At 40.8% G+C, this 19295-nt stretch overlaps 1 protein-coding gene across 1 annotated transcript in view; it reads right to left on the bottom strand.

Moving 5' to 3' along the window:
• The window catches only part of LOC140225789 (alpha-actinin, sarcomeric-like), a gene marked incomplete at its 3' end in the record, with an annotated part of 90811 nt that continues 71516 nt past the window's right edge, over nucleotides 1-19295 (bottom strand). Inside the window, 3 exon segments of the mRNA XM_072305716.1 lie at nucleotides 1-117; nucleotides 1019-1193; nucleotides 4582-4816. Coding sequence (XP_072161817.1) covers nucleotides 1-117; nucleotides 1019-1193; nucleotides 4582-4816 — 527 coding nt within the window.

Genomic DNA, 19295 nt, shown 5'->3' with positions numbered 1-19295 from the left:
ACATCGAAAGCTGTGTTGAGATTTTGTAGAGGGTTGTCTTTGGACAGCTTATTGTAATCGATTAAATCGGGTCGGTGTCGATGAATCAAAGCGCAGAAAGCAAGACCATCCTTAAAACTAGAAAATAAAAGAAATTTCATTAGTTTTTCACCCATATTGAATTTTCAGCAGTAAAAAGAAAATTATGATCCTATTATTGAGGTCAACGAAATGAGAGAGGATAACTCCTCACTTATTCACCTTTATGTACACAAGAAATGAAAGAATAATTAATTCAGCTCATATTATAATAATACTGGTTTTATTTTGCCACAAGCAATATTTATTTTTTTTTTTGCTTAAATCAATGGTATAGAAAAAGAGTTCCAGACTAATAGTGATTCAAGTTTTCGTGGCAAAATTGATAGTTCATTCTGAAAATCGTAGAAAGTACTAAAAAAGATTGAGTCGAGAAGGGATTTAATTTATTTTTTTCATTCATTTAATAAGTAAACGGTGCAATATTTTAAACCTAAACCATGATGTTCATTTGGAGATCATAGATGGAGATTTCCTCTGGTTTGCATTAAAGTTTTTTGGAAATCATGCTTAAAATTTTTACAAAATATTTTACGAGCAGAGAAAAAAATGTTGAGAGAAATGACCCTTGAATAACTTTTTTAAACACTATAATAGGACAGGGAGTATGCAATTTTGCAAATGAAGATACGTCGTTGTATCAAGTCTCGCCATTAATAAACACTTTGGTGATCTTTGCAGTGGCGTGGCGTGAATTGCGATATACCGATTGTTATGCTATTTAAACCTATGGTAAAGAATCGATTATTAAGGTGTTCGCTGCGAACACCCTGTTTATCGATCCTTTTCCATAGGTTTAAATGGCATAACAATCGATACATCGCAATTCACGCCACGCCACTAATTAGGATAAACAGATGCCACTTCAATAACTGTAATAGGGACCCAGATTCTCAAATTGAAAGATGGCGAATAGGTAAAGCAGATGAAAGATTCTCACCTGAGATGGAAGTTCTGTACATTGACATTCTTGTACGGAGCTGTTTTACGCTGGCACCATAACAGTAGACCCTCCTTTGCAGTCATTTCCTCAACAGAAATGTCTTGGATGGCAAATCTAAGGATGATGGTCCAAATCATACCTAACGTCATTTTCAGGTTTCCATCGACAATTTCTAGAAAAAATCAAAAATCTCCCATTAAAAAATCTTGTGAAAAATACACATAGAAAAAAATACAGAACCATTACGTTGACATTCACGGAGCTTCGAAAGAAAGCAATTGCAAAATCAATAGCGGCGATGTACGTAAATTTCTATTGTAAGGAGAGAGTAGAGAGTTTACGATACATTCCAGTAGTCCAGGCATTATAGGAAAAATAGAAAAAAAAATTTATATATAAGGTTTTATGTGCCCAAGTTGTTCATTGGGGTGTCAGGGACTCCCAGCAAAAAGTCCCCAAGAATCCCCTGTACGCTCGACCCCCCGCCCCCCCAAAACCCCCAAAAAATCGACCTTTCCTCGGTTTTTCGTAAATATCTCTATAAGAATTGGTTTTAGCGAAAAATGAGTTATTTAGTGAATGAAAGTTCATAAAATTTCCAATAAAAATGACTTCTATGAATTTTTTTGTAAAACGACTTTGAACCCCTCAAAATGGCCGCCGAAAAAACGGGCATTTACGGAAATTTCAGTTTTTTCCCGAAAATGCCCATTTTTCTTTGAAACGGCTGCTCTTACGTAAAAGTTAATGGCGGATTCTAAAAGAGCGTTGAATTTCACATCAGAAATGATTAACATCGATCATTTTAGACTCACGGTCGATCAACGGAAATATGATATATCGAAACTCTTCCACCCGGGCCTAACAAATCAAGTGCTGGTTAGTTACTCATTTAAGTTTACGGTTCTGCTGGAGCAAGGAAGCGTTCAATTATCACGTAATGCATCTGAAGAGGGAGGAGAGTCGGGATTCTTCCATCCAGAAAACAGAAATTGTGCATTGAGATGTTTGGGGGGGGGGGGGGGCTGAAAAGTAGAAATAGAGCATTACCTACTTTATAATTGAATGATCCCTATTTTTCACTTCGATTTGTCTCTAGTAAAGCAATAAAACACATTTTTAAATGTTCACTTTTTCACTTCGATACCTCCAGCTCCAGTACAGGTGGTTGTAAGCGGGGGGGGGGGGGGGGGGCTCAGATTTTTTGAATGATTATCTTTTCAAGTGTAAGGTGTTCAGGTACTACTTTGAGCTTGAATAGAGTCAATTATAAAACCGTGCTAAAGAACAAATGATCAGTATATTAATCACAAATAATATTTTCGATTTGTTTCACTTAATAATCATTGTAAAGCACTATATTTTAATTAATTACAATTACTTATTCGATAGCAAGTGGTTGCCGAATAACTTTTTTGAAGGAATGTCCAGCTGTAAAACTTAGAGAAAAGTCTTAGAATAATCGTCGTCTTTTTGGCTTAAGTGCGTAATTGCTTACAACTTTTTCTTTCTTCTTTTCCATCTCTTCTTCTTGTTTATCTTCTTCTCCTTCTTCTTCCGCCTCATTGCCGCTCAATTCTGGTGTTGCCCTCGCGTCATCCATATTGGCTTCTTCTTCTTCCCACTCGTCTGTATTAAGCACAAGCGAGTTATCACACGAGATGCCGTTGCAATGCAAGCAAACGTTTGAACATTTCAGGCCTGTTTATCTACAACCGCACGATTTTCTGCAACCCTTAACACAGCCACAGAAAATTGCGTCCAAAACTTGTTTAGGTGCAGGCCCTAAAGTGGTTCGTACAGAAGTAAGCTGCGGATCCAATTTCCACCCCCAATTTAAAGGCGAGAGTGCATTACCGCGCAACGTTTGAATTTGAAGGAATGCTCTAAAACAGTGCAATTTGGCGGCATCTTCTGTCAGCGGTAGAATTTCGAGACTACTTTTTTTAGCCGTGACTGCACCTTTTTTAAACCTGATGAAACGATGTTCGTTCAAACTTTCGATATTTTTATTTGCATGATAAAGTCCGATATATATTAATCGGACGCTGCATATTAATAATATGATAATAAATATGCAGATATATAATATGCTTGGAATAAGAATGACACAGCCACAACGCGGATCGAGGGTGGAAGTCCGTGCAACTGCTTGAGATCAGTTCTCGAACTAATCGCAAATCGCAAAACATATGAAGGAGCCCCACGGGATAAATTCGATGGGGGGCAACGAGAGGCGAGAGGGGAATTTTTATGAAACCGAAGCCCCTAAACGAGCTACATAAGCCCCCCGAGTTCTAGATAAGAAGGGCTCGTCCAGCGTTGCTAGGTATAATGCCCCTCCACTCCTTGGGCCATGTATTTCAGCATTCATCATTTTTCTGTCATTTGGCAGCTACGATTCCTCCAAAATGCGAAAATGCGTAGACAAAACAAAAAACGTGGCCTCATCTTTTCACATCGACTTCTTCGCGGGCTGGGACCATGCTTATCGTTCCTGTATGTTAAACCGTTGCGCGGCTAAGCGGAGGAAGGGTAATGGGTGCCCCCCCCCCCCCCCCCCCCCCCACAATCACTACTCCCTTCCCTCCGATGATGGCCTTAAGAGGGAGTAAAAGGCTAATACAAATGACCCCCGAGTGAAAAAAGTATGATTTTAGTGTCATTAGAACCCCGGCCGCAAATGTTTAACTACCCAGCACTTGATTTGTTAGGCCCGGGCGGAAGAGCTTCGATATATCATATTTCCGTTGATCGACCGTGAGTCTAAAATGATCGATGTTAATCATTTCTGATGTGAAATTCAACGCTCTTTTAGAATCCGCCATTAACTTTTACGTAAGAGCAGCCGTTTCAAAGAAAAATGGGCATTTTCGGGAAAAAAACTGAAATTTCCGTAAATGCCCGTTTTTTCGGCGGCCATTTTGAGGGGTTCAAAGTCGTTTTACAAAAAAATTCATAGAAGTCATTTTTATTGGAAATTTTATGAACTTTCATTCACTAAATAACTCATTTTTCGCTAAAACCAATTCTTATAGAGATATTTACGAAAAACCGAGGAAAGGTCGATTTTTTGGGGGTTTTGGGGGGGCGGGGGGTCGAGCGTACAGGGGATTCTTGGGGACTTTTTGCTGGGAGTCCCTGACACCCCAATGAACAACTTGGGCACATAAAACCTTATATATAAATTTTTTTTTCTAATCGCCGATTTTTGATCTAATATGCCTGGACTACAGAGATTTTTGGGGGAAGAGAATACCCTATCACTTAACGATAAATGGAGGAGTACTCCACTATATATTTACTGCAAATTAACCTGATTTTGAATAAGATTACAAGAATTTTTAGGGCAAAATTTATCTTATTTAAAACAAACATTTGCCATTGATGTGATTGATTATTCTAGTTTCGCAGGAAAACCTCTTTTTTTGCTTTTTTGTGAGATACTAAGCTGGTTGAAATCGGAATTCCTTGGAGTTGTCGGAACTAAATTCAAAGATCTTCACGATTTCAAAAGACGGTTTTCCATTACCTAAAGGGACTTAGGATGATCTAGTTACCTTCTGCACCAATGGAAACGAGTTTGACTCCTTTGCTGGCGATGAAGTCCAGCGCTTTGTTGACGTTGGCGATTTTGTGGAACCTCATCTTGCCTCTGTCGGGCTTTGGTAGGGTTTCGCCGGAGATGACCTCCAGCAAGAGCATAAGCTTCAGCCCATTTCGAAAATCTTCTTCGATATTTTCTATCGCCGTGCCGGCTTTTCGAAGATGCGAGTTGCACCATGCTGTGAATGTCTGAAAACAAACAAAAAAAACCCGCAAATTAAGAAAGTTTATCTAGCCGGCAAAAGATGAGAATTTCAAAAGAAAAGAAAGTATACTAACACTACGTATACATGTGGTCTTCGGTGTGCAGGATGATGAGCAGGGCCGGATTAAGGGGGTGGCCACATGGGCCGCGGCCCATGGCGGCAAATCTAGAGGGCGGCAAATTTTGCAATTATTTTAAATGTAGGTATAAAAAAAATATCGGATTTAGAAAAAAAAAATTACAAACGAGAAAAGGCGACAAAATCTCTCATTTCCTGAGAGTGTAGTAATTTTTAATTTTGTCGTCTTTCAGTGATACAAGAGACAGCACCTTTAATTAGTCGAGTTAAGAGAGAAACCAAACACGCAATTTGGCCTGGAACGGCGCGGCGCAGAGAGCAATGATGACGAGGACTTGAGATGAAAAGGAGAAGCCATCGGCGCGGCGATCGGCATGTAACACATATCAGCGCCTACAAGACTGCACGAATACTTCACGCATTGCATCAAACACAGTGCGGTCATTGCGGTCAGCGTGAAACGGATAGCGCCTACAAGAATGCATGAATACTTCACGCATTGCGCCAAACACAGTGCGGTCAGCGTGAAACGCATGGCGCCTACAAGACTGCGTGAATACTTCACGCATTGCGCCAAACACGGTGCGGTCTGCGCGGCGCGGCGGCGGAAGTTAAAATCATTAAACCACATTCATGTTTGTTCTTTCATAATTTTTTCGTTCATTTCTTATGAATGGAAGGCCTTGTCCACACAGAGATAGGTTTACAAAACTTAACTTTTGCTAGTAGTGTTGACAGGGCATCCCCAAAAAATGTGTTCAACACGAGTAAACGCGTCTTATGCACCCCTCCCCCGCTGGCACGTTCACTTGATGGTTTTTATTGATGTTTCAATACGAATGAGAATTGAGAAGGGGACGGCAAAATACAGGCGGCCCATGGGCGGCAAGTAGGTAAAATCCAGCCCTGATGATGAGGATAAAAAAATCGAGAACAGTAGGCAGAGACAGTACCGAGCACTTAAAGGGAACAGCGGTCCCGAATCTTGAAGCAATGAGAGGAATGTTCATAAATTCATTAGACACGAAAAAACCAATTGATTTCATAAATGCGTTTTTCGGAGAGCAGCTTCAACAGGCGTCTGAAGAATTTCGAAGGAAAATATTTTGAACTTTTTTCTCAGCCTTTGAACTCGCTCCCAGACTTCTGAACCTATCCAGGGCGTCTAGTATTTTTTAATTTTGAAAAATCCTGATATTTCCCTGATTCTTCCTTATACTTTATGAAAATTCCTGATATTTTCCTGATTTTTCTCGACTCTTGGCACGGTAGGCAAAAAAGCAGTCAGACTTTCTCCGCTGAGGAGATTCGCGTAAGAAAAATTCCTGATAAAACGTCCGATTTTTCCGATTTTCCTGATCGGCCAAAATTCCTGATATTATCCGGCTCCTCCGGTTTTTCCTGCTAGACACCCTGCTATAGCCAAAATGTCCTATGTAATAATGCTTATGTAAACATGTCAGCAAACAATTTGTGCACTATGAGTAAATGCCTGCGCTACAAAATTTCACGTATGATAGTAAGTCCTTCAACAGCAAATTTCCCCAGTATTCCTACCCGTCAAAATTTTTTCAAAATAAGAAGTATCAAAGAAAAGCAAAAACATCTACAAACACGCAAAATAATTGTTTAATAAGATGAACGAGCATAAAATTTAATTTTTATGATCGGAGATTTGCCGTTGGAGGACTTTTTATCACGCTGGAAATTTGTAATGCAGGCCTTTACTCACACTGGACATATTTTTAACCGAACATACATGGGGCATTATAACGATGAAAATTTTACTTAAGGACATTTTAACGGGTAAAAATTTTTAACTGGATACTTTCATGAGGTCACTGGACTTTCCAAATCCGTACATCGGGATCGCGATATCCTCACTGGTAAAAAAAAGTAGCTTGGGTCAAGAGTTCAGACTCTTAAAAACATTGACAAGAAAAAATACTCTTGATACAATCGGATTTTTTCTTGAATCAAAGAGCCAAGCCTTTTGATTCAAGCGGATTTCCATTCGAGTCAAGAGTATTTTTTCTCCTCAATGTTTTTAAGAGTCTGGACTCTAGATCCAAGCTGCTTTTTTTACCAGTGCTGATTAGTGATATCACAGCTATTTTCGCAGCGGCTCAGCCGATAAGAAGAAAATAAACAATGTGACATGACAAAGGAGACAAGAGAGCCTCGTTTTGCATCCAGGAGGAATAATCATCCAGGAAGATCGCTCCTGAGTCAGGCGTTATAAAACCGCATCACATTGTTTTCTGCCTGCGCTAATTGCCCGATTGCGGTGATCCGGAGGACTGCGCGATTCGTGATTTGCAAAAACCGCGGATCTACGGCGCGCTTTTCGTGGGAGTTGCGTTGTTCTTGCAAGACTCGCATCCAGCCGGACATCGTGCAATACATACTGCCAATAGTCAATCGCTGGCGAAATTGCGTAACGAATCGCCGCGCGATCGCGCTCTCCGCAATGCGGTGGTGTGCTGCTGCCTCGAAAAGAGAAGACACGAGTATCGTTGCTCCTGACGTTCCATCGAGCTCACAATCAGTTCGTTTCCCATCGGATCGAAGAAGTCGGCAACTTAACATTCATTCAGAGCCGGGTGTTCAGTATTTTTTAATTTTGAAAAATCCTGATATTTTCCTGATATTTTATAAAAAATTCCTGATTTTTTTATTTTGAAAATTCCTGATATTTTCCTGATTTTTCTCGTAAAAACTATATTTATTGCATAAATGCATGCGGAAACTAAATTTTCTGACAAAGTGCGAAAAATTTCTGATAAAACGTCCGATTTTTCAGATTTTCCTGATATTTTCCTGATCGGCCAAAATTCCTGATATTTTCCGGTTTTTTCCTGATGCTAGACACCCTGCAGAGGGACATCAGGACTCAGAAACCAAAATTCCTCCGCTTTACCCACACTAACTGGAAGGCTTTCTTTGGTTACGAAAGAATCCTCGACTTATTCTGACGATCTCTTTCTGGGAGAGATGAGCCTACCCCGCTCAGTGCGCGATCTCGGCCTGTTCTCCGAATGAAAAAAAATTCCCGTAAATTTATTTCCAAACTTTCAAGGTGTTCATATTAAAACTGTACTATCCACGAGGGGCTGACTGCGCGTTCCCTATCTATGAAGGGCTGACCAGCCTGCCCTATTATCCATAAAGAGCTGATTAGCCCTTTACTAGCAGGGCCCTTCTCCAGACGGTGTAAACACAAAAGGAGGCTTAATGAACTCATAATTAGATTGTTGCACTTTAAGGCTGTCAATTGATCGTTGCATGAAGTCATGTTGGTGAAAGAGCTTTCGCTTTCTAGGCAGTGAGAATTTCGTTAAGCGTGGGATCGAATTCCGCTAGGGAGCTATGTCGTGAGAACCGATTCCTGCTGACGATTTCAGAACGGCAGAAAAGAAATTCAAAACAACGCCTCGTTAAATTTTGCCATCTCTGATTTTTTTCTCCCCTGTCTGTCCACCTCCGAACTATCTTGGTTAATGGGCTGCATTTAAAAGAGAGAAACCAGGTCAACTGTTTTCGGGGAGAAAGAGGAAAGTTAGTAGTAGTTTTGAGCTTATAAATTGGCCTTTTATTTTCCTAAAAGTCGGGACAAAATATTTGGAATGTGAAAAATATCTCCGACATCGATTCTCAAGGAAACATATAAAACTGTAGATTCATTTTTCTCGGTTCATCAATCATGATGTGACTTGTTTCTTTCCTGTTTAACTTTGTACAAATCTCCAAAAAAAAGGGAGGGGATGTCGTTACGTCACCGGATTTTCAGAAGAGGAGTGTGAGAGCGCACGCTTTACAAATCCTACGGTTCTGTTTGCTAGTGGTGTTTGGAATTTCTAAACGGAAAACCGCCGTATTGATCGATATATCTTCTGATTGCATAAGCCTGATTTGGAACTGCTGTAGAAAATGAGAACTGGAAACTGTCAGGAAAATGATCGACTCAGAGATTGAAATCGACGTACTTTCATTGATAAAGTTTCCGGGCAGTAAAAGCGTAACTTCGGTTCAAATAACTCGAGGCTTCGGCAAAGTACGAAATTTAAGATATAATGTAATAAATAATAACAACTTCCGTTACCTGAACCGAAGCTTCGATACTCAAACCAAAATTACGATACCTGAACCGAAGTTATGATACCTGAACCGAAATTATAATTCCTGAATCGAAGTTCCCTGGTAAAAATTGGTAGTAGAATGTGTGTTCCAAAATACTGTAAACCTAAAGCCGGCTGTAAGATTTCCAATAGCTTCTGTAGCCGGCTGTACAATTTCTTATAGCCTTTTATAGCCGATGGCGATTAAGCAACAGCCAGACGATAAAGTTTATGCTAAACGTTACTAAATACGGATACTAGGACTTAGTTAGTTTTTGGACTACCGCTCTCTTTTTGTGCCGTAGTATCTTGATTTATTTTGCGAGGAAAGCTCCGTACTTTTGAAGGATGCCTGTCATTCTTAATATGTTGGAGCGCCTTCAATTTCTTATGATACTGTGCAATACCTCTGGTGTGAAATAGTTGCTTCAGACGCCGTGGCACGCTGCGGCGCGGCGGGCGGGCAGAGAGCGCGAAACGCGCATTGGCGCCTACAAACCTAACAGGGATACTTCACGCATTGCGCAATGCGTGAAGTATCCCTGTTAGGTTTGTAGGCGCCAGTGCGTCGCCGCTCCGCTTTGTGTTAGGCTCTAATATTTAATCTCGCGGAGTCAGCGTTTTTCAACTCATGATTTTGAAATGTTTGCACACTCTGTATGGACTATTCTCATTTTAATTGATGAAAAAAAAAATATGTTTTAAAGGAAAATATAATGTGTGTTTTGTAAATATTAAGGTAGTTCCGTATCAAACTTAATGATTTCCAAAGCACACAAATTTCTACACAATTTCTTATAGCCTTTTATAGCCAATGGCGATAAAGTGTAAAGCCCGGCGATAGGAACTATAGCCCGACTGTATACTTTTTTATAGCTTCGTATAGCCCGGCTATATGATTTGCTCCGCTTTCTACAGCCAGCTATATGATTTTCAATAGCCTTCTTTAGTCGGCTATAAGAACTCCTATGATATTTTGAAACGTAGCTCCTATCACCAATTTTTACCAGGGTTACGATACCTGTCCTAACTTAGGTTGGAACTGAAACGCAGTGACCTCAACCCTGAACCGAAATTCGATGTTCCACTACGAGCCGCTCCTCTCTTCTGCGCAAGGCAGTTTCTGCATATCTAAGGAAAAACATCATATGAGCTTCCAAACGTTGCCAAATCTCCTTTGAAAAATCACGGATTTTCCGGAAAACTTGTGAATTTTCTTCCTATTTTTTGGAGAATTTTGTGCGTAATTTGAACCGAGGTGTTGGAAAATTTCAAGAAAAACTATTCATACCGATCTTCTAAAACACACATTTTCCGAGGGGCGATTTGGCAACATTTGAATGCTCATTCGGCGTTCTTCCTTGGCAATGCACACAGTGGATCGAGTCAATAGGAGGGTTCAGACAAAATTTGGAAACTTTAAGCGCTTTTAACAATGTTTATACAAAATTTTGAGGCTCTAAAAGTGGTTCCATTGGTTTCCTGGTGACATTTTCTTCTCAAAGTACTCACTGAATTTAAAATGTGACGAAATAAACATCAAAATTGAAGGTTATCGATAAAAATTTCATGTCTGACCTCTTTAATAAACTCGATCCACTGTGCGGCAGTGCAGCGAAATGATTTTTTCGCATTAGTGCATCGAAATATTCGGCGCATTGCGAGTGACAAAGCCGCTAAACCGGTGAGTCACACGGCTCGAGGCGGCGGGATTTTCGGGGCTAGTACAAAGAGCGCTAAGTGCGAAACTCGACGGATTGGCCGCGGGTTATTTGTAGGTGCGAACAGATGGGAATCGAGCTCGATAGGTGGAAGTTGGCAAGAACGAGCCGAACCCCGTCTCCTCGGCGGTGAAACAATCGGAATAGTGAGTTTGACCTTGCCCATATTTTTCTTCATTTTCCGATCTCGTTTTTTTTTCACTTCGGCCGAGGAGCTGCCTACTTATTGACACGCTCCCGGACTGATTACCGCGGGCTGTGCATCTCGACAGTGGCGTCGCCGCACAATGGATCGAGTCCATGCGAGAGGTCGGACAAAATTCGGAAACTTTAAACGCTTATAACTCGGTTTATGCAAAACTTTGAGGTTACGAAAGTGGTTCCACTGGTTTCCTCGTGAAATTTGCTTCAGAAAGCACCTCTTGAAATTTAAAATGTGACGAAATAAACATGAAAATTTTCCGTTTTAGTCAGAACTTTCATGTGCGACCTCTCTAATCGACTCGATCCACTGTGCGGCGGTGGTCGTGCTGGCCGATATCCAAAACCGATGGATCGGAACCGCGGACGCAGCTGGGACCACGAGGATGGATTGGACGCATTTAAATACAAAAAAATACTGTATTCATTGTGACGTGAGCCCTGCCATGCATGTATTCTTGTGGATTTCAGGGCTCATTTCAGAATGGATATGGTTCCTTTTGATTTAAAAACGTCCGGTTCGGCTATACGAATCTCGTCGCGTCTATACCTGGCTCTCTCTTCATAGGGTCGTCTGTTAAACTTCGAGCCTGTTTTACAGTCTGTTCCCCGTCAAATATCTGTCAAAACACCGAGAAAAACACTTCGGTTACATAAATCGTAAGCGAGGTGTTCTATACTGCAGTGCTAAGATAGAACGCCGTACGAGCCATTAGACGTTGCCAAAGTTCCTTTGAAAAAATACGAATTTCTGGGATAATTTGTGAATATTTTTCTTCCGATTTTTCGGAGGGTTTTGTTCGTAATTTGATCTAAAAAGTCTGAAAATTTCAAGGGAAATTATTTGTAACTTTCTTCAAAAATAAATCTTTTCCGAGAGGCAAGAAGGCGACATTCGAATGTTCATATGGCGTTTTTACTCAGCACGGCATTGTGCTGCCGTGATAGCGAAGAGAGCCGTAAAAGCGAAAGATGTTTCGAGGGGATGGACCTTTTGGTGTCCTAGCGTAGCATGTTTTCGATAGGTTTTTGTAAGATTGTCAAAAATCAAGCAGAGGACTCATAAAAATACTTTCGAATTTACAAATTGACGTTTCATTTGCAGCTTTCTGAAAATGGTCTTTTATTTTCATGTTAGGATTGTGTTAGGCAAGACATTCGTAGAAAGTGCTATCTTATACATTTACACAATCTAGAGTAGCATGCTCTCGTGATTCCGTTTTGGACATACGAAAAACAAATTTTAAGGTTAGAAAGTTGTAGAAAAGGGTCATAATAGGGCGCAGTTTCACAAAACAGTACAGTTGTCACAGGCTCTCTAGAGGAATAATATACTCCTTGCGATTAATTTGATCGAAACAACATCAATTTTTGCGCATCTACGGCTTTCTCAAAGGTAACTTTTAATACAAATAAGACGAATTTTGCCAATTTCAGGGTGTCTACTAAAACAGGCGGGCAAAAAATCAGTACTTTCACAATACTTTTTCAGTACATTCCCAGGAAATTCAGTACCTCTTCAATAGAAAAATTCAGTACTTTTTCATTACCTCCGAAACCGAAAAATTTCAAAAATTTGCATTTCTCGCTCAAATTGCGACAAAAATGACATAAAATTAAAAAAAAAAAAATCCGGACCTTCTGGCGGAATTTCCGTACTTTTTCAGTACTTCCGGACCGCCCTTAAAAAATCAGTATTTTTCGGAAATTCCGGACTTGTAGACACCCTGAATTTAGCTGTTTCGGTGAATCCATCTTAACGAGTGCGGGAGAGCAGATGCTTACGATGCGCATTTCCTCCTGAATTTCCATGGGGCCGAAGTAGTTGGTGGATCTGCGGAGGGCGCTGGTCGGGCTCGCCCAACTCCCGCACGAGAGCATCTTTCAAAACTCCGCAAAGAACCGATCGCGATCGCAAGAGAGACCAACATCGATGCGAAAAGTAAAATTACCACCACGAGGTCCAGCATAAGTAAACAATGGGCACTCGCATAGAGGTTAGCGCAGATAATGAGAGGTTAGACTTGTCGTTAACGATGAATGGGAGGCTCTATGAGAACGGAGCTGTAAAGGATATTCATCACAATTTCAATCCAACTTGTAAAATTAAAAGCCAGTGAAAGAGCGAATCAACCGCGTTGCACTTGCAATTTGGAGAGAAAAATTTGACCGCATTAAAATTAATGATTTTTGAAAAAAACAAATAAAATAAAATAAATTAAGTTGGTAACAATGATATACACGTCAGGAGTGCCACCTCACCCGAATTTTCGATAAAAGCAGGTCCCCCGATGACGCCGATTCGTTCGTTTTTGACAATATTCTATTTCACTCAAAACAATAGCCGACTTGATTCAGTGTCACGTATTAATAAAGTGGCTGTGGTCCAGAGTACTTAAAAAAATCCGCATTTTGGCTTTGATACTATATTTTGATATACCATACACGGTTGAACTTAACCAAAAATCCAATGATCAAATGCCAGGTGTGATCCTAGGTTGCCAAGTCTATGTCATCTGTTACCGCAGCACAGCGCAGTTTGGTCGTGTCGTCATCGCAGTTTGACGCGCCTTCAATTCCAGGTAGCGACAATATGGGCATCACCCATGGTCGAATAGTTATCTCAAGAACGCCTTTCGTATATGAGGGCAAATTTCGATGGCTCCACCCAAAAAACACCGATTTATCTCCGATTGCAACGTTGCGCACCCACTCTTGTTTTATTTTCATTAACTTATATTAAACAAACCAAACAATAAAATTCCTTGAAATTGTCTGCGAATTTTCGTGAATCGTTTCAAATTTATAGCGTTTTATTTCGTTTTGTAGCGTCAAATTGTATCGTTTTTTTTTTTTCGTTTATTTTTATTTATATATTTACTTTTTTCGTTTTATCGTTATTTTGTCGTTCATATTATTTTCGTTTTTTTAGTTTATCGTTTTTTTTAGAACTATAGACGGACTCAAAATTAAAGTAAAAACCCATAAAAAATGATGAAAAAAAAAATAAAAAAAAACAAAGGCAATAAAAGTTCAAATTTTGATTGATTTAAAGTTTGAAAGTGTTAAAAAAACGGGGCACATTCCTATCGTTACCTATTCCTATCGTTTACCGTAACTTCTTTTAAACTACGTACTGAAGTTTCGTGTATTTTTCCGTCATTTTACGACCGGTATTTACTTGTTTATATTAAACAGTCAACGGCGCCGCAACTGGAGCAAGGTTACCATAAAACTCCGTTATAGCGGAGGTGGTTTACGTTAACTCTGAGGAAATTTCCGACCTTAATCATAGGTACAACCGCAACTTTGCCTCGGTGCGCATGCCATTCAGTAGCGCTTGTATGGAATGAAGGGAGAGGAGGGGGGAGGGTGAGAGAAAGGTTTTATTATGAGCTCTCAAAACTAAGAGACCGATGTTGGGAAAATATTAGCTTGTGATGATTCAAGATGAAGGAAACGGAAGATGGTGCGTTCTCACAAGCAGATATTGAGGGAAAAAGTGCGAGCATATATTTTGAGAGAAACGTTAGTCACACTGATTAATTAGAAAAGGCCCTTAAAAATTAAGGGTCGTCCCCTAATTCTCAAAAAAACGTGGTTCCTTCCCGCTAGCCGCAGTTCAAATGTCCATTCGCCTCTTCGGAAAAAATCTCAACGTTTGAAACAGGTAATTTGAGTCGTTTTTGTGCGCACGCTCTGAAAACATGTACAGCTACGACAAGACGTACTGTTTGGCGCAATGCGTGAAGTATTCCTACAGTCTTGTAGGCGTTAATACACATTTGATATGTTCTATGTGACACAAAAATCGTATCATGAAATCGTTAGGCGATTCCATCACCGAAAATAAAATAAAATAAAAACCCCTAAAAATCAGCATGACGCATTCCGTACAGCGGCTTTTCTTGTTCTAGTGAATTCGACTTTCATTCGTGGGAAATTTCGACGATCCTGTTTGATTTTCATTGAATTTATGAGCGAAAATTTGGACATGTTAGACTTTTGCGTGAAATGACTAAACAATGTGTTTTTTTTTTCCAGAAAAAGAAAATCCAATTTTTAAACTGTTTGCATGATCTTCACACAGACGATGGAAGTCCTCATAGAATTTCCGCGAACCCCCCTCCTTCGATATTAGGACAAATTAGGTTTTAAAATCGGCTAAGTCCTATTTTTCTCCTTTATGTTTGAATCATGGTTCATATGTTTTAATCAATTTCTCCATAATCAGACTCCCTGACTTTTTTCTGACTATTTTCGCTTTTTCCTGACCTCAAAAATTTTCGGACTCCCTGACTTTCACAGACATTCTAATACAACTTCCAATTTGATTTTTCCCCTTTAAATTACACCCACTTCTGCTAAACGCACCCAAAAAAAATTCCGCGAAATTCCTATGAATTCCCTGACTTTTCTCGGTCGCAGCAGATTCCCTGGCTTTCCCGAATCCCCAGACTGCCGGAAACCCTAAATTGATTATTCTTTCAAAGTTTTGGAAGTTCACCGGGGTGTCTACTAAAACAGGCTGATCAAAAATAAGTACTTTTACAGTACTCTTTCGAGACCTTATCACAAAATTCAGAACCTCCTCCAACAGAAAAATTCCGTACTTTTTCAGTGCCTCCATTTGGCGAAATTCGAAAAATTTCAAAAATTTGAAATTGCGACAAAAATGACAAAAAATTAAAAAAAAATCCGGACCTTTTTGCGGAATTTCCGTACTTTTTCAGTACTTTCGGACCGCCCTTGAAAAATCAGTACTGTTTCCGGACTTTCCGGAAATTCCGGATTTGTAGACACCCTGTTGACACACCTTAACTTATGATTTCTCTTGTATTTATGGCGTATTGGTCATCGACGAGTAACGCGGGGCACCCGGAACCAAAGCTTTCCCGCGCCCCCTCCCATCCTCTAGCGCGAGGGCGGGGAGGACAAAAAAATACGGAGAGGAGGGAGTAAAGGTAAAAATAGCCTGGAGAGAAAGAAATCAGGACACGTGGGGGAGGGGCGCGCGGGGCTCGTTACAGAATGAAACGAAAATAAATTTGAGATCGAGACGAGAGCAAAACAACTCCGCGCCGTCCAGTATGACCACGCGCCCAAGTCCGAGCTAGAGTCAGGCTTGCCACATCCACCAAATTTAAAGTTCCGAAATTTTTCCGGGCGGACTGAAAGAATAATCTCATTTTTGAGAACAGACAGGTGTTTAGCAAAGTTTTCGGTCCTTCTCCCCGACTTGCCAAGTTAGTCCTGGCCCTTGAATTTTCCGTCTCCCTAGCTTCCTATGCTTCTCCTTGAATTTTTTTTTAAATTAAAAAGAGAGCTATCTAAAGGTTGAAACGGGTGGTTTTTACAGCCTAAAAGGGCAAATGATTGACTAACTATAGGGTATCTCGTGAGTTGCTGTTAGTTAGTCTATTACTTATTGCCTTTGTCTACAGCAACCATTTGCTTCCAGCGACAGGATCCTTCAATTTTCTGTGTCTTGTTTGTCTATCGCTTTCAATAATGATCTAACTGATTTTTGAAAAGCACCGGTACGGATCGGTGGGGGCTGGAATTTCAGAGGGGCAAAAAAAAAAGGCTTCAGACCAGGGATGAACGCCTCGCCGCGCCGTGACGTTATGCAAAAACGCACGATCTTGCTCGGTAGTTTGCGACTCTCCTAGTGACTAATTTTCTCTCCCTGACTTATTCCTGACAGACTTCATCACCGTGACTTTCTCGGTTATTTCCAAATTCTACCAAATGCCTCGTTCCTCCTGCCTCCAACCCTCTTAGCCCCTTCCAATTAATATACTTGATAATGGGTCAGTGCGCTGGTCTCAGAATCGTGTATTGATGCTTAATTTGTGTAGATCAGCTAAAAATGATATAGGACCTGCTGTCCAAACAGCAATTTCCTAATTTCAATATTAACCCAGATAGCGCGCTTTAAATAGTTCTTTTAATGACGTCATCCACCGCGGTAGTGACACCCTTGATTCTTCCGCCTTGCTTTCATCAGTCAGAGAGACACAGAATCACACATTTGCACTGGTTACTCGACGTGAAACTCGGATGAAAGCAAGGTGGGAGAAACCAAGGGTGTCACTACCGCGATGGATGACGTCATAAACAGAATTTTTCAAAGCGCGGTATCTCGGTTAATACTAAACGTAGAAAGTTGCTGTTTGGATAGATCTTATTACTTTTAGATAATCTACAAGAATCAAACATCAAAACACGATTCTGCGACCAGCGCAACCGACTCATTCCGTTAAGGTCTCGATAGACGATCAAATTCCCGAACCAATTACCATCAAAGTGTCGGGAGTCATCAGTCTTAAACTCATTAATTTGCTTAATTTTAAAATGAGAACTTGGCAGAAATGTTTCCTGTGGCACAGATGAATGGGGGGCACTCCATTCTGATCTTACTTCGAACAAAAAAGTGCGGCCCGTCAAAATTTGATGGTAGATGGTGACCATCAATCATCAGCAAGTCTACTTTGGTCGGAATGGGTTCGGAATTTGATCGTCTATCCAGGGCTTGAGTTCGGCAACTCTGTAGAATGCGTGTTTCAAAAAAATAACAAGGGAGTTTTAAGGATGGCGCAGATGTCATGGAGTCTGGCAACTTCGGGTGGAAAAGTTATCATAACATTTACCTTTGAGGGAAAGGGGGGCGCAAGGGGGGGGGGGGGGGGGGCTGGCCGCTGCGCTGTGCCCGTAGCCTCATAGTTGGGATTCAAAGCGAGCTGCGGGTGTCAGTGTGTCACTCCGGCCAGGGCCTCTTGCGCCGCGCCCCCTGCGCTCCTGTTCGGCTGACTCTCCTCAAATTTACGCTCTCGGGCGCACCGGGCGCCGCCTTGCATGCTGCCAGAAAATTTGAGATGTCTACCGACGAGAAGAAGAGTTCCACTGATTGGAAACTGACGGTCGTGTAGTCATAGTACGCTATACCGTGCTAGGGGAGAGCGCCGCGCAGTGGATCGTGTCAATAGAGGAGGTCGGACAAAATTTGGAATCTTTAAAAGCTTATAATTCCCGTTGTACATAACTTTGAGTTTCTCCAAAAGTGCTTCCATTGGTTTCCTCTAGAGCACCTATATAGGGAGAGTATGGGCATGTCGACAATTTTGAGGTTAGGTGATGGAGCTTGGGATTTGAAACATTTCATGGATATTTCCTGTCGCATTTCATTTTTCAGAGGACGAATGGTCATCGTTTTTGTTCTGAATTCCTTGCGATTCATCGGTATGGTTCTTCGAAAATTTCGCACTTGACCGTCAAAATTATTAGAAGTCCAAGCAAAGGACATTTCCTAAAAAAAGGTAAAAGGAGACTCTACTTATCATGTTCAGCTACCGATTTTTTTTTTCGATTTCAAGGGGCGACTGTCCATTGTAATACATTAAAAGAATACATTTCTCGAAAAATTGACAATGTGACAATAAAAATCAGGGGTGGTCTACTTCATCGCCTCGTCGGCACAATCGAAAGCGCTGGTATTAAGTTAAAGTGTAAGTGAGAAACAAAGCTGTCGCATGCGACGGATACTAAGCAAATTTCATTTCAACTCCTAGATGCAACTATTCGAACTCTACGGATGTCTGCGTTGCATACTCACGAAAGCGAAGGCGTTTCGACTGCCCAGGCACTCGCCACTTCACCCTCGGGTCTTATATGCTGTTTTGGTGTCACGCTATGGGTGAATTGTTGAGTGCTTGGGCGGTCAAAACGCCTTCACATTCGTGCGTATGCAACACGGACATCCGTGGAGCCCGAATAGTTGCAGCCAGGAGTTGAAATGAAAGAATAGTGTTTGTCGCATTCGACGCAAACTAAGACAGCTGTCCTTACACCGTAACTTAAAGCCAGCGATGCCTGTTGAGCCGATTAAGTAAATCATTAATAATTTTAATTGCGGTTCTTGTGGGCTAAGTGTTCGCGAGAAGTTTTAAAATGGTCGCAAACAAAGTTTGGACGAATTGGCCCCGACATCGAGGCTTTGAAATAAAAAATCGCAATTGTCTTTGCAAAACTGCGATAAAAATCACGTGCTTAGCGCAAAATCGCGGCAATTACCTTACAAGAACCTTAAAAAAGTAATCTTATCAAATTTTTGGAGAAAAGGGGCTTTGTAAAACGGAAAGGCCAATTTAAAAAGTGGGAACACGAAGAACTTTCTGCACCCCTAGTTAAGTGTTTTTAAAAAGTTAACATCTGGCCGCATATATATTTGAACGAATTTATGCCAAAAGAAACTATGTAAACACATTCATTAAATCAAAAGTAACCAATTACATAGGATTTGCGCGGTCCATAATCCCTTATGATTTAATGCATGTGCACATAG

This window comes from Bemisia tabaci, unplaced genomic scaffold (genome assembly GCF_918797505.1).
Source record: "Bemisia tabaci unplaced genomic scaffold, PGI_BMITA_v3".
Lineage (NCBI taxonomy): Eukaryota > Metazoa > Arthropoda > Insecta > Hemiptera > Aleyrodidae > Bemisia > Bemisia tabaci.
This window is presented reverse-complemented; position numbering and strand designations above follow the sequence as displayed.